The 16,160-nt window shown below is 40.7% G+C and overlaps 1 protein-coding gene across 2 annotated transcripts in view; it reads left to right on the top strand.

The window, feature by feature from the left end:
- LOC133818558 (integrin-linked protein kinase 1-like) overlaps positions 1–16,160 on the top strand; it is a 31,207-nt gene that overhangs the window by 8,673 nt on the left and 6,374 nt on the right. For both annotated transcript variants that reach the window (XM_062251490.1, XM_062251491.1), the window contains exons 4-10: positions 10,782–10,862; positions 10,967–11,061; positions 11,159–11,279; positions 12,466–12,545; positions 13,988–14,050; positions 14,462–14,553; positions 14,664–14,752. In XM_062251490.1, coding sequence (XP_062107474.1) covers positions 10,782–10,862; positions 10,967–11,061; positions 11,159–11,279; positions 12,466–12,545; positions 13,988–14,050; positions 14,462–14,553; positions 14,664–14,752 — 621 coding nt within the window. The remainder of the gene's footprint in view (positions 1–10,781; positions 10,863–10,966; positions 11,062–11,158; positions 11,280–12,465; positions 12,546–13,987; positions 14,051–14,461; positions 14,554–14,663; positions 14,753–16,160) is intronic.

Below are 16,160 nucleotides of genomic sequence, written 5' to 3'. Positions count from 1 at the left end.
GCACCCCATTTATCCAAAGAATAGCCAACGCAGAGACTCCCGGCAAGTTCAAGATGCCTACGCTCCCAAACTTTGATGGATATGGGGATCCCGTCTCACATGTAAATAAGTTTGAAATCCAGATGGACATTCAGAAAGTGTCCGAAGGCGCTCGGTGCAGGATCTTTCCTGCAACACTTTCTGAAGCCGCGCAGGAATGGTTCTTTAAGTTCCCACCTACAAGCATAGTTTCCTGGGAAATGTTCGTAAGGGAGTTCTACGGACAGTTCTACGCAGGTCGTGTCCACCCAACCGAAGCAAACCAACTAGTTGAGATCCGCCAGCAAGATGGAGAATCACTAAAAGATTACATCCAGCGCTTTATGCGAGCGGCAGCCGGAGCAAAGACAGTTGGGGACGAAGGAAAAATGATGGCTATAACCGCGGGAGTGAGGCGCCGTTCTCCCCTATGGAAAAGTCTTCGTAAGGATGGGGTTAGAACCACCCAGGAGTTCTTAGACCGAGCTGATCGGTATATCAAGCTCGAAGAAGCCATTGCCGATGATGGAAAACCCTCGAACAAGGGTAAGAAGGCTGCCGAACTAGCCAAAGCCGCCAATGGCACCAAACCAAATGGCAACGGCAACGGCAACGGAAACGGAAACGGCAATGGTAATGGCAAGAATGGTGGGAAACGGCCACACAATGAGCCTTCCACCTCCGACAATAAACGAGCCAAGGGCAATCGTTATGAACCTAGGTTCACTAACTACACTGCCCTCGTTGAGTCTCGAGGAGAGGTTTACCAGGCCACAAGCTCTAGTGTGCCCTATAAGAAACCTGGGCCCATTCGGAAAGACATTTCAAAAAGAGACACTACCAAATTCTGTCGTTACCATAACGACTACGGACATGACACTAATGAATGCAACCAGCTAAAAGATGAAATTGAGTTCCTCATTAGACAAGGACACTTGAGAAGGTACGTACGGGCCCCGGGAACTTCCCAACGAGAAGCTCCAGGTGGCAACGAGCAGACGTCCACACGCCAACGCTCGCCACCATTACAGCCTGCCCCCGTAGCCGGAACACTCTTAACCATCTGTGGAGGCCCGCACCTCGCAGGAAATAGCGGAAAGGCTAGAGAACGATATGCTCGAACTCTACGCCACGACCAAGACATCGAGATGATGACTGTGGAGGACCGAGCGCCAAAAAAGGCCCGCTCAGAGGAGTGCGGGATAACCTTCTCTGAGGGCGATGCCCAACACGTCCGGTTCCCACATTCCGATCCGCTGGTCGTGGATATCCAAATGGCCAATATGATGGTAAAAAGAGTACTGGTTGATACAGGAAGTTTAGTGAACATCCTGTATAAATCAACGCTGGAACGCATGAAGCTGTCCGTGAAGGACTTGGAGCCCTGCAATCAAACCATATACGGCTTCTCTGGAGAAGGACTCGCACCAGCCGGAATGATCAAACTCCCAGTGACAACGGGTACAGCGCCTGCCTCAAGGACATTACTCGCCACTTTTGTAGTGGTCGATTGTCCTTCAGCGTATAACGCTGTTATTGGAAGACCCATACTGGTTGAACTGAGGGCCATCATCTCCATGTGGCATCTAGCCATGAAATTCCCAACGGACGCAGGGGTAGGATGCGTTCTAGGAAACCAAAGGGAAGCCAGGGAGTGCTATAACGCCTCGATCACAAAGGCAAAAAGTGGAGCATCGAGGAGCGCTACCCCAGAACGATTGCAGGTGACGGAAGACAGACAAACCCAATCAGGTGGAAAGGTCACCAAATAGGGTGTTGCCCAAAGTGAGGATATAGATCTGGATCCTCGCTTTGGGGATTTTGAAGAAAATGTTGGACCCGTCGAGGACCTGGAGGAAGTCCAGCTCGATGAAAAAGACCCGACCCGAATCGTAAAAGTTGGGAAGAATTTAGAACCTACTGCAAAGCAGGCGCTGGTGGAATTCTTGCAAGAGAACCAGGAAGTTTTCGCCTGGTCGCATAAAGACATGGTCGGTATAGATCCTGCAGTGATCAGCCATGTCCTGAACATAAACAAAGTCTTTCCACCGGTGCAACAAAAAAGAAGGCTGCTCGATAAAGACAGATCAAGAGCCTTGAAAGAAGAAGTTGAAAAACTTAAAGAAAATGGGTTCATCAGGGTGGCGTTTTATCCATCATGGGTCTCCAATCCGGTGCTGGTCCCCAAGCCTAACGGCAAATGGCGGACCTGTGTGGATTTTACAGACCTCAATAAAGCCTGCCCGAAAGACTGCTTCCCACTCCCGAGGATCGACCAGCTAGTCGATGCAACTGCTGGGCATGAGATCCTTTCATTCATGGATGCGTATTCAGGCTACAATCAGATCAGCATGCATCCCCCTGATGAGGATCATACCAGCTTTCGGACCGATACGGGCTTATATTGTTACAAAGTAATGCCCTTTGGACTGAAAAACGCAGGTGCGACTTACCAACGACTGGTCAACCACATGTTCAAGGAGCTGATCGGAGTAAGCATGGAGGTATATGTGGATGACATGCTGGTAAAGTCCAAGAAGGCTGAAGGACATGTGAAGGATTTGCGAAGGTGCTTTGATGTGTTAAACAAGTACCATATGAAGTTGAATCCCCTCAAATGTTCCTTTGGAGTCGGGTCAGGAAAGTTTTTAGGGTTTATAGTGAATTCAAGGGGAATCGAGGCCAACCCCGGCAAGATAAAAGCCCTGATCGATATGAAGTCGCCAGAAAAGATCAAGGATGTCCAAAGCCTGACCGGAAGGATAGCTGCCCTTAGTAGATTCATCTCAAAAGCAACTGACAAGTGCGTTCCATTCTTCAATCTACTTAGGGGAAATAAGAAGTTTGAATGGACGGAAGACTGCGAGCAAGCATTCCAGACAATAAAGGCTCATATGTCGCAACCTCCCATCCTATCAAAACCAATCGAAGGAGAGACTTTGTATATTTATCTGGCGATTACCGAAGTTGCTGCTAGTGCCGTACTGATACGGGAGGAAGAAGGCGTGCAGAAAGCTGTTTACTATGTCAGCAAAAGGCTTATCGGTGCAGAATTAAAATATCCACCGATCGAAAGATTAGCATATTGCCTAATTCTAGCCTCCCGAAAGTTGCGACCGTACTTCCAAGCCCATCCTATCACGGTTCTAACTGACCAGCCCCTTCGGCAGGTCCTCCAAAAACCTGAGGCGGCTGGACGACTGTTAAAATGGGCGGTCGAATTGGGACAGTTCGACGTAACTTATTCGCCGCGACCAGCAATAAAAGGGCAAGCCTTAGCCGATTTCATTGCGGAGTTCACCGAACTCCCCAGTAACGAGCTGTGCAAACAGCCTGAAGCGCCCATGCCTCAAGACAAGACTCCTTCGTGGAAACTATTCACAGATGGATCATCTAATGAATCTCACGCTGGGGCGGGAGTGATATTGATAACGCCCGATGGGCATCGATTTCACTGCGCAATCAGGTTTGACTTCGCAGCGTCAAACAATGAAGCGGAATACGAAGCACTCCTCGCTGGACTGAGAATGGCCAGGGAGATGAATATAAAAGCGCTCGATATTTACAGCGACTCCCAGCTGGTCGTGAATCAAGTCCTGGGAGAATATCAAGCGCGAGGATTAAAAATGATGGCCTACCTTAATAAAACAAAAGATTTGCTAGCACAGTTTACAAAATACACCCTCCAGCAGATTCCGCGAGACCAAAATTCGAATGCAGACGCCCTGGCCAAACTTGCAAGTGCTAAAGACGCTGACACCTTGAACATAGTCCCAGTAGAGAGATTAAGCGAACCAAGCATTGATGCGACCGAAGTCAGCATGGAAATTCGAATAGAAGATACATGGATGGCACCTTACCTGGAATATCTGACAAATGGGGCATTGCCAGCAGATAGAAACAAGGCCAGAACTCTGCAAAGACAAGCTGCTAGGTACATACTGCTCGACGGTGTTATGTACCGAAGAGGATACTCAATGCCACTGCTCAGGTGTATCACATCAGAAAAAGCTAGGGAACTCATGAAAGAAGTACATGAAGGCTTCTGCGGAGATCACGCTGGGGGGCAGAGTTTGGCGAAAAAAATTCTCCGACAGGGTTATTTTTGGCCAACGATGAACGAGGATTCAATGGAGTACGTACGAAGGTGTGATAAATGTCAGAGGTTCTCCAAAATCCCACGAGCAGCTCCAAACGAGCTAAAGCAGATGCAGAGCCCGTGGCCTTTCGCAATATGGGGAATAGATTTAATTGGATCCCTGCCAACAGGAAAAGGATGAGTAAAGTACGCAGTTGTGGCAGTTGATTACTTCACAAAATGGGTCGAAGCTGAACCACTCGCAACCATAACGACCAAGAAAGTTCTCGACTTTGTCATCAAGAACATTGTGTGCCGGTATGGTTTGCCCAAAAAAATAGTATCAGACAACGGAACCCAATTTGACAGCGACCTGTTCACCGATTTCTGCGAAAGGCATGGGGTAATTAAGAGCTTTTCTTCAGTCGCACACCCCCAAGCGAATGGGCAAGTCGAAGCTGTAAACAAAACCCTCAAGGACACCCTGAAGAAAAGACTCGAAGAAGCTAAAGGAGCATGGCCAGAACAACTACCTGAAGTCCTCTGGTCGTATAGAACATCTCATCGAACAACCACAGGACATACCCCATTTTCCTTAGCTTATGGGTATGAGGCCATGTTACCCGTTGAGATAGATCCCCCCTCACATCGGCGATTAACGTATGATCAAGAGCAAAACAGCCAGCTAATGCTGGAGTCTTTAGACTCAATTGATGAGATACGAGAAAAATCTCAACTCCGAGTTGCTGCTTATCAACAAAAAGTCGCCCGGTACTTTAACTCCAAAGTTAAAGAAAGAAGATTCAACGTCGGAGACTTGGTGTTACGACGAGTTTTCTTGAATACCCGCGACCCCACTGCTGGCGTGCTCGGACCTAACTGGGAAGGACCTTACCAGATTGAAGAAGTCCTTCACCCAGGCACCTACAAACTTGCACGCCTAAACGGAGATCTCGTTCCACGTTACTGGAATGGAGAACACCTGCGCAAGTATTATCAATAAACAGCCCTTCTTAAAGGACTGGCTTGTTCAAATTTTTCTATTAATTTTTACAAGTTTTGCAAAGAGGGTTAGCCACGGTGTATGGCTAACTGCTCGTATATGTAAGATTCTGTTTCAGAATCATTCGTAAAGACATGATTAGTCTATTTTTAATACGAAATTATAAGGGACTGTGCTCAGCCAGTCGTTCTTGCCAACCTTTGTGAATTCACATTTACAAGTATTTGTTCATTACGTGTGTTGTTTTGCTGTATTACAAGTATCATTTTTTCGCACGAACAGGAGTGTTCGGACAGGCCATGGTCAAGGCAAGTGACCCAGGACCTAAAGCTCCTCGATCACTTGGGGGGCATATAAGGCACATCGATAGCAAAGCATACTCTCAAGGTATGTAAACACATGAACAAAATGAGTGAAAGCATGCTTCAAGTACTTAGACTATTTTTTCAAAATATATGTTTTGATAAATCATGACAAAGTACTATGCTAAGTTCGGTCATACGGACAAACGTTATAATAAGTAAAAATATTATAACACCAGGAGTTAAGCCTTTACACCGCAAGCATTGTTGCTTGGATGTAATTGTTCAAACAAAAAGATTTACCACCCGTGCAGCAAAGTTTAAAAAGAAACTATTGTTTTTACATTGCGACCCGTGGGTCGCATGTTCAAAAAGAAAGAAAAACAGTTAAATAAATTAAGAGGCATGGGGGGCAGGAGGATCCTGGGCAACAACCTGGTCAGTCTCTTCCTCGATGGTTTCTTCGTCCAAACCAACGACGCTTGGGGTTGCAAGAATCGCGGCTCTTGCCTCCTCTTCAGCCAGTTGAGCAGCGCACCGAGCCAACTCCGCAACTCTGACTTCCTCTGAAAGGTAGCTAAAGTCAGCACCCTGATTGTGTTTCCAGAAGTTATAGAAACATCGGAGTGTCGTCCTCTTGTACTTTTCCAGATTCTTGGAGTTGTCAAGCTCCGACTGCTGCACCTTGCCCTCGAGAGTGGCAATAGTCTGGTCCTTAGACTTGACTACCCCCTCCAGATGCTTGATCTCGCGGAGATGAGTTTTGTTGTACGACCGGTACTCTTCCCTCAGCTTAACCGCTGCCTCCTTTGCAGCTTCAGCTGCGGACAGTTTGGTCACCGCTGCATCCCTCTCTCGGACCACCGTCTCCAACTCCTTAGCATGTTTGGCCTCAGCAGCCGAAAGCTCCTCAGCCGCCTTCACCTGATGTTTCTCGAGAACTTTGGCCTCAATCTGCTCAAAGTAGGCCTGGGCTCGGGTACGAGCAGTAATGGCAGAAAGTAAGGCCTGTAAACGAAAGAAAAAGAAGTCAAGACTTATCACAAGGGCTAAAAAAATAAAGACTCGAGGAATAAAGAAATACTTACGCTGGAGATCTCGTTCAGAGCCCTATTCAGGATCTGATCGACTGGTAGCTCTACAGCTTGGATCATGGCGGCCCCAACACGCTCACCTTTGCCTATGCGTTCAATTCGATCCTTAGCGGATCGAATGGTACGGCTCACGAGCCTGGCCTCATGGGCCTCTTCGCGAGAAAGATGCTCCCTAGCAGGTGCAGGTGGAGGGTTGGACCGAACAGGGGTGTTTTGCTGTTCAGAAGGAGCTGGAGGAGGGGTAGGAGTTCGCCCAGTTGGCGCAGGACTTTGACCGGGTGGTGTGCCCTGAGGAAGGTCTTCTGGTCGACTCTTCTTGGCTGAAGGGCCTTGACTGGTTTCACCAGTTCGTTTCTTTGACCTCCGTTGAAGCCGAGGGACTTCCTCTTCCTCTTCGGCCTGGTACATGTCAAAGACATTGGGAGTCGACATATCTGCATGAAAATAAACACAAGAGGTTGGTAAGGGAAGAAAAAGGTGAAAGTAAGTAATACGACATAAAGAAGATAATAAAGTGAATACCCGAGCTACAACTACTGGTCGCTATACTATTGACTCTATTAATCATATACTCATTTTCTGGCATGAAGAAGTTTGGCCCTAGATTTGGAGCATAGGTAAAGTTTCCATCTCCGTCAAACATGTGACAGGGGATTGGCAGACCATTTAAAAGCGAAATAACGTTACCATTGTCATCAGAAGACTCTTCCAAGTCAACAACTGGTTCTGTGGCCTTTTCTTTCCCCTTGCCTTGGGGAGCAGAAGGCCTTTCTGCAGAAGGGCTGCCCGTGGGTTCCCTGATCGTAACTCCTGTTGGCCTCCTCCTTGGAGAGGGCACAGGAGGTTGCTGCTCGGGAACCCCCCCGGCAGTGGGTTCGTCCGTTTCGGACCCTCTATTGTCATGGCGAGGAGCCAGAAGGCTAGATGACCTCAAATTCTTTTCTAGTGTCAAGGTCTTGACACATTTGGTTGCGGCAGACATCTTGGCCAGAGTATCAGACCTCGACACCATGTCTGGTGTTGGGGTCGGGCGCAACCAGGGGCCTGAAAAGCAGATAAGTTTGAGAAATGACGAAAGGAAATACTTTATGATAAAGTATCGACCAAGGCAAAGACAAATTTGTACCTCCTCTCGCGAAGGCCAAGTTGTTGCTGGATATATCCGGAGTAAAGAAGTACTCCTTGTTGTAATGTCCCACGTTTGATATGTGGGTGGTGCCACTCAAAAACGTCCGGCCAGTTTCCTGATGACAGAAGTGAAAAAAGCCCGTCCCGTTGTGTTGAGGATTGGACTTGAGGTCAAAGAGGTAGTTAACCTCATGAGGTGAAGGTTCTGGCCATTTGTTAAGTTTGTACAGGACATAGAGTGCAGCCAACATCCTATATCCGTTAGGGGTTATTTGAAAGGGAGCGATGCCGAAATAATTGGCCACCCCCACAAAGAAAGGATGAAGAGGGAGATAAGCCCCCGCTTCAATATGATACCGGGACCAGGCGCTGTTTGCTCCTCCTGGACGGTTAGCCCTCTGCTCCGCAGTAGGACGTGTAATGGTTACCCCCGTTAGGGGGTATTTTCTGAAGCAGTTCGCAACCATCCGAGGGGTCATCGAACTGGCTGGAGGAGTGTACCACTCGACATCAGGCGGATTGCGATGACGAGGACGAGCCCTAGTTTGGATATTGGGGTCAGGAACAAGATTCTCTCGACCACTGGTTGAGGGAACCCCCGCCTGCGAATCAGGCTGGGCAGAAGAAGAAGGGTTACTTTCAGATTCGGGCCTTTTCTTGCCAGAAGATTTTGAACGGGCCATAGAAGGAGAAGGGTGCGGTCTGGAAGAGGCTCGTGAGAAAGGTATCTGATGGATGCGATCGGCTGGTTGTTCTTCTCCCTCGAGCAGTTGGGCGAGGAGGTCGTCGTCAATGGGTCTCTCACCTCCCCACAAATCTGGCATCAAAATCTGCAAACAGAAGAATGGGGAGGCGAGGTCAGAGGAATCTAGGAGATTCTTAAAGTAACGCTGGTCGAGTATAAAAGCTAAGCCTTTATATAACAGCATTCTAACTAAGTCTCTCTGTGCAAACAGTTTAAAAAATGGACCAAAAGGGTGAAAGTGAAAGGTTTTCCTGAAAAGCTTTTTCAACTCCCCTTACGTTGGGAAAAAATTATTTCTAACTGGTTTAAAAAATCGAAATGCTACTTCGATCCTACGTCCAAAAAAGCGCTAATCCTGGGTTTTAAACCTACTCAAAGGCCTACTTTGCCTACAAAAACATCTTATCTACAGGCGTTCAAAAAATCAGAAACCAAGAGATTCAAACAGTACACCATTTAAAAGCATGCACCACGAAAGGTTAGAAGCATGGAGTTTCAGAGTAACTTACCAAGGAAAGTGGTCGTGAAGATGGAAGTGAGAGTTTCGGGAGTCAATGAGCCCACCGTCTGATCCTACAGCACAAAGGAAGGTTTGCCGGAGAGGGTAACGCTCTGGTTTTTAGGGTTTTTCGACAAAGAGATGACGTGCGTAAAAAGGAAAGGAGTGCCTCAAGTAACCTTATATAAGTTTGTCTTTGGTATTCAAAAGGCGTGATCATTAGTTTTCCATTTTCGAAGTATGGGGAAGCGTAATGGCCGTCAAAATTGTTTCTGGGAAACCGAAAAGCCTTGATTAGACAGGAGTGGTTTGCTTTTTTCAAGAATGCACGAGGGGCTCTGACACGTCAGGAGGGGTTACCGAAGGGTCGTTCGCTCAAAGTTTATTTACTGTTCGTAGTAAATAAACTTTGGGGGGCAAATGTTATCCAATAAATTAGCATTTGTGACGTGGCGAATAATCTCTTGACACGTGGCTGACACCTGGAGCGTCTGCTAGAGTATCGACCAGGAGACACACCAGAAGCAGGACAGACCTGTCTTTACCACGACCAGATTGGTCGGTGGTTCCGCTGGCAAAACAACATTTATGGAAAGATCTTATGTATCCTGAATTTATTTCATGCAATCTTCTGAATATCCCATGATTTAGGGGATAATATCTGTAACAATATTGGTCAACCCTCCATGGGCCTATAAAAAGCAAGAGATGGCTCATGGGAAGAGACTTTTTGGAGCTCGGAAATCATAGAGATTATAGAAATTATCTGTGAAAACTTGTATTGTTTATGAGGAGTGTTGAAACTCATTGAACCCAAGTTCTCTGATCACACTTTTGATCCCATATCAATATCATTCTAAGTGGACGTAGGTCATTACCAGATTCTGGGGCCGAACCACTATAAATTACTGTGCTTTCTTTACTTTTGTCATTACGTTATTGTCTATACATATTCGTCTATATCATTCATATTTTGACTCCGTGTCAGTTGGCTAAATCGTGGGTCAACAAGTCTTATGTCACTATTACATATATGTTTGGGTAAACAAAATATATTAAGTGAAAAAATAAATAATTAATAAAAGAAAGAAAAAAACTTATATTTTTTTATTTTTATTTTCAATTTATTTACCATGATTCTTTTGTCTATCAATAACTGCATTCATTGCACGGTGGATGTGAAGAAGTAAAGATAATTTTATTATTATTATTTTTTATTTTTTAATCTATTTACCTTATTTAGATGACTTTAAATTAACGGTGTTAAAAAATAATAAAAAAAATGTCAAATCTAACCGAAACCAACAATTTTTGTTAAACTCACTTTTTTATATATATAAAGATGTATACATGGTTGAAGTCTTTAATAAGAATAAAACAAGTTTTTCAAATTTTTTTAAATGATTTTTCTTTTGCATGTTGCAGTTTCTTGCCATTCAATTGTAAACTTTTTTATTTGAATCATTTTGCAGTCTATTCTACTTTTGAATCTAATCATCATTATTTTCATATATATTCTCAGAAGCACATGTGAATTACTTTGGAATTGCAATGTTTGGTTCAAAATTTATCTTCAAAGTTCAATGACTATTGTAAACTTTTCATTTTTTTAAATCTTATTTCACGCATTCTAATTTTTAAGAATCTAATAATAATTTTTTCATGTATATTCTAAAAAGCACACGTGAATTATCTTTGTGTTTAAAATTTCTCATTAAAATTCAATGATCTTATGCTGTTGTAATGTTTAGCTCATACCACATTTCACTTCATTATTTAATGAGTAGATCTATACAGCAGCATAAGAAGATTATTTTATTCATTTTTAAGTAATTGTACTGTTAGAATGAGTGGGAAAAAATGAAATTGTTCGATTTCTTTGCATGACACTCTACTTTTCCATCTATTTCACAGACTGTTCGACAAGAAGATCTAAATGAAGTGAACTTTGACATTTCAGAAATAGATTCAGAGGATCCATCTCCAATTGACCAGGTACACAATTTAATCACTGGGACATTGCTATTCTGGACACTTTCCTATAAATATTCCCATTTGAACTAAGCTGATTTAGCTACTCTGGTGTTGATAATTTTCAGGGTAAATTTGGTGAATCTGTGAAGGTCAAATGGCGAGGAACTTGGGTTGTTAAAACTGTTATAAAGAGACAAATAAAGTGTCATTTTTTGGAGATGTAAGCTTGATATGAGATACAATAAAATCTTTTGTACTTTGATTGAATTTTCAATCTTGATTTGTACTAATGTTTTGCTGTTTCAATCTTGATGCAGGGTTCTATTCAATAAGGATAGTACTCGTCTAAGGGAACTAAGACATCCCAATATTTTGCAATTTCTTGGTTCAATTGAGGAGGATGAGCAGATGATTCTGATTACGGAGTATCTATCAATAGTATGTTCCTCTAAAACTATACATTATAATCTAAAGGAATTGCTCTATCTTAATAAAAGAAATAGTATTACATTCAATCTGGTTCGGCCACAATGTGGATTAAATGCAGCATATCAGGAGAATTGGTGAGGTTGGGTACAATCCACATAGTTTGTAATACATATTTGATGAAAATTTGGGATAGACAAGAGAAAGAGAATGCTTCCATGCCATCATTTTCACAATAATGATAACAAAAGAAGGGCCTGCAAATAGTTTGAGGTCATTAAAACTTGGGAATATACTCATTTGGTACCCTGTGTTTTTGCAAAGTATCATTTTGGTATCTGTTTTCAATAATGCTCATATGGTACCCTGTATTTTAAAATCGTACATATTTAGTACTCTAAACTCAGATTTGATAGATAAAAATTTTGTCAATATGATCAAACTGTCATCAGTTATATGTAATTATGTAATTAAATTTAAATTTGTAACTTACATAATTGACAGCAATTTAATTTTTAATTAAATTGATAAAATTTTATCTATCAAATCTGAGTTTAGGGTACCAAATATGTACGATTTTAAAATATAAGGTACCATATAAGCATTATTGAAAATAGAGGGTACCAAAATGATACTTTGCAAGAACATAAGGTACCAAATAATGATATTCTCTTAAAACTTTTATACAACACATGAGACTATATTGCAAATAATTAATTGTTCTTTCTTAGTGGATGCATGCCTAAGCGACCAGCATTCGTTAAGCTGATAAAAATAACACATGGAAAGAGCCAGGAAGATGGAACAAAAAAACACAAATCTTTCATCCTCGATTCTTTTATTTTATAATTTTTCTTATACCTTGTAAGTGTTCAAATGACATATTATCACTAATATCCATCCGTATGGTAACTCTTCTTACTTTGTATTCGTTAAAAAAATTAGTTAAGCAATAATAATCAACATGCTGCATATTAGCATACATGAAGTTTGATGAATAACTGATCATAGTTATGAACAATTATATTTTTTCAAATGTTATAAACACAAATTTTCTTCCTAGTTCCCTGCATGGGCATCTTTAGAATTGTTTTAGAATAGGTTCTGAGGCCTCTTTGATGTTCAATTTATCTTTCTCCAATACCTATTTACTTATTTTCTCTGGAAATGATTATTTGTTGTACATGTACTATTTCAGGGTAATCTCGAAGATATATTAAAGAAACGGTTTCGACTTGACCTTCCAACTGCAGTGCGCTATGCACTTGATATTGCTAGGTAAAGTGGCTTTATTGCCTGGCACAATATGATTTGGCATTTGGCAAAGTAAGTCACTATGGTACACAAAGTGTAAACTTATTTGAAATATGTGATAGAGAATAATGACTAAAGCATGATAAAAATATTCAAATCAATAAACTCTCACACTCAACCAGAATGCTGAATCGCCAATCATACACACATTTTTATCCTGATAGTTCTGAAGCTCGTGACAATCAGCTAGATAAATTGAAAATCAGCAACCATTTTAGCCAAAACATCTTCTTTGGAATGAGCCACCATTGGTAAAATTATGCTTAAAACACTAAAAATAAAATAGGCTAAGCCTAATCTAAAAAAGAAACTTGTAAGTGCACAACGATTCTTGAAAAGTTGCATCTTTCCTTACCTACCTATGGAAGTATGTTGAGTCATGGTTGTTACAATTGCTTTATTAGAGTTGTTCTCTTTTCCATGTTGACTTTATATGTCATGTTCTCTGCAGAATATTCGTTATATAAATTGTAAAACATTTTCTTCCATAATTAATTTGAGAAGAATGCTTCTTTATTGGATAGCTTTTTGTTTGTATGCTACTTAGTCATAGAAAAGTATAAATGTTGTGGAATTGAGATGTCAGGTTACTGTATGACTTTAAAGAAAGAAATCCAGCATTTTCCTGCGAGTCTTATGAGAGTGTTAGGTACAATAAAGTGGTTCTAGGATAATAAAGTTCAAGTCTAAAACCTTACTGAATAAAGCACCTTGAGGAGTATTCTTGTTTCATGCAATCAACGTGTACTTTATCCCACTTAATTGTTGATTATTTTTTCATGTCTTATACATATGGCCAGTAAAGCCTTCAAAATAGATCCTAGTGATTATCCTATTGAACATATTATTGTTACTTGTAAACTAAATCATAAAGATTCAATTCAGTATTTGTTTGGGTGGTGCCACAAACTTGTCCATTGATTTCCTTTTCTTAGCATAAATACTTCCTAAGTTTTGTTGTTTGACATTCTATTCCTTGATATGTACTGCATTCAAGTCGTCCAGTTTTGAAAGCAATTATAATTAAGTCCAGTCCATTAATGAGTGATTTTTTTTTTTTTTTTTAAAAATATTCAAACTTTTAAGGAAAAAAATTTGTATTTCCGTATACACGTTGGAGGGAAATTTATTATAAAACAAAGTTTTATGCCTTTTAAAAAATTAGTTAATAAAATTAGTCAGTAATGGATTAGATTTGATTGTTACTTGAAAAAATCAAATATTTAATAGCAAAACAATTCTCAGGACTAAATTAACAAACTACGAAATACCTGCGAGCTATTTATATTAAAACCGCAAAGACCAAGTTTACCAACCACTTTATCTTGATGTTTCTCCTGTGCCTAATTAATAAATCATGTTTAATAATCTATTAGATGTTCTTTAACATGCTACGCATTTTGCAGGGGAATGAATTACCTCCATCAGCACAAGCCCCATCCTATAGTTCACAATCAGTTGGATACCAAGTAAGCCTTGCTTTCAACTTCACTGTTTCTCTTAGTATACTACCAAGGTCACAGTGTTACAATACTTCAATAGCCATTTCATATTCTAGATATTGTTGTAAAATCCTGCCTAACTTAGTGTTCCTAATTGATTGGTGCTGGAATACATTTCTTGAATTGGTCATTTCACATTTCTAAGTCTACTTGTATTTACTGAATTTTGTGTAGCTTCCTTGCTGGATAATTGAATTAATACCATAAAATCATTAATCATTTTATGGTGTAATTAGGATAGTTTTTTTTACAGTTGATTATTTTTTTCTATTTATGTGAAGTTTCTGAATTAAAAATAGGTATTCAATCCTTTTTTTTTCCACTTCTCATAGATAATGAACTAACGAATCCTTTATAATATGACCTATATATATATAGAAATCTGTTGATAGATGAAGGTGATCACTTAAAGATTGGCGAGTATTGGATTAGAATGTTGTATGAACAAATAAACCCAATTGAAGACAATTGTATGTGAGCATTCATTGACCCCCTACCTCCTTTTTTTTTTCTTTCCACTAACATGTTATTAACTTTTCTATTTACCATACTCATTGTCTTGCTCAATTCTGATCCACAGCCCAAGGTAGGGATGGTCAAAATCTGCTTAATCCTGCATCAAGTGACACCAAAAAAGATGTATTTTCCTTTGGTTACATATTTTATCGGGTAACGAGCTTCACCTTCTTTTCTCCGATAAGTTTAAACAGAAGTATGATTTTGAAACTGCATTGAGGTCTACTAAACCAATTATTTTGATTAACTTTGGCCAAATATGTTGCCGATGAGCTTGAGTTATTTGGTAAAAACAATTTCTTTAAGATAAGATACCATTACATGCCAAGTGTTCAGTTATTGATAAAATAATAAATTATTCATTTATCAATAAAATTAGAATTTCTCTGTCAGCTGTAGATTAGATATATTTAGTTATCAATTAGCTAAACTATAGTTTCCTAAAATAGATTTCTAGTTGTGTATATATAAATATAGATATATATATATCACTTTTTAATGAAAATTAAGATAACATACTTTCTTTTCATCTCATATAACATGCTATCATAATATTAGGGTTTTGAAATTAAGATCTTGTTACAAAATTAGGGTTTTATTTTGGGTTTTCTGCATAAATAAAAATTAGGGTTTAGTGTCTTTTAGGATTCCATTTCGACAACCCTATTTAGATTAGTTTTCTGTTCTCACTGCTGGCATAAGCAAGCTCAACGACCGATCTCCCTAACCCCGAAGTTCGATGCTCAGATTCGTCGCGAGTGGATCCCACATGCCACCTAATTCAATTGCCTCTTTCCCCACACGCCAGTGCGTGGAGGCGCACGAGGCCGCCCTTTCTTTAATGATCTTTTCTGGTTGCCCTCCTCTTCTTCGTCGATCCTTCCATGCTTTTTTTTTCATAGTTTAGTACTCACAACTTTGACATGTAGTGATTTGTGTTAGTCCATTTTGGGTTTTGGTCTATATTGCCTTGTTTTTTTGCTGCCTTGTTGGGTTTTGTGTGTTTGCTACCTTATTTGTTCACTGTCTTTTTATATTATTTAGAAAACATGGTTGAGAATAAGTCTTCTATTATGATGGATGTGATGCTCGTGGTGATGTCCAAAATTACAGACCGTAAGCTAAATAGTTCAAACTATTTGGATAGGAGTAAGATTGTTCGCCTTTATCTACGAAGTATTGACAAAGATGATCATTTGACTAGTGTTCCCCCTAAAGATGATTTGGAGAAGAAAGATGATTTAAAGCATAAATGGCTCATAGAGGATGCTCGCTTGTTCCTTCATATTCAGAATTCTATTGATAGTGAGGTAATTGTCTTAATCAATCACTATGGATTTGTTAAAGAACTGATGGATTATCTGAAATTTTTGTACTTGGGAAAAAGGAATCTATTCCGCATGTATGAGGTTTGCAAAGCCTTTTACCATGTGGAAAAACAAGATCACTCCCTTATCACTAATGTGAAGGTTCAACAACGCCAATGGGAGTAGATGAATATCATGAGTTTCCTAGCTAGCTTATCTCATGACTTTAAGTATGCTAAGTCACAAGTTCTCTT

The sequence above is a fragment of the Humulus lupulus genome, chromosome 2 (genome assembly GCF_963169125.1).
Source record: "Humulus lupulus chromosome 2, drHumLupu1.1, whole genome shotgun sequence".
Classification (NCBI taxonomy): Eukaryota; Viridiplantae; Streptophyta; class Magnoliopsida; order Rosales; family Cannabaceae; genus Humulus; species Humulus lupulus.
This window is presented reverse-complemented; position numbering and strand designations above follow the sequence as displayed.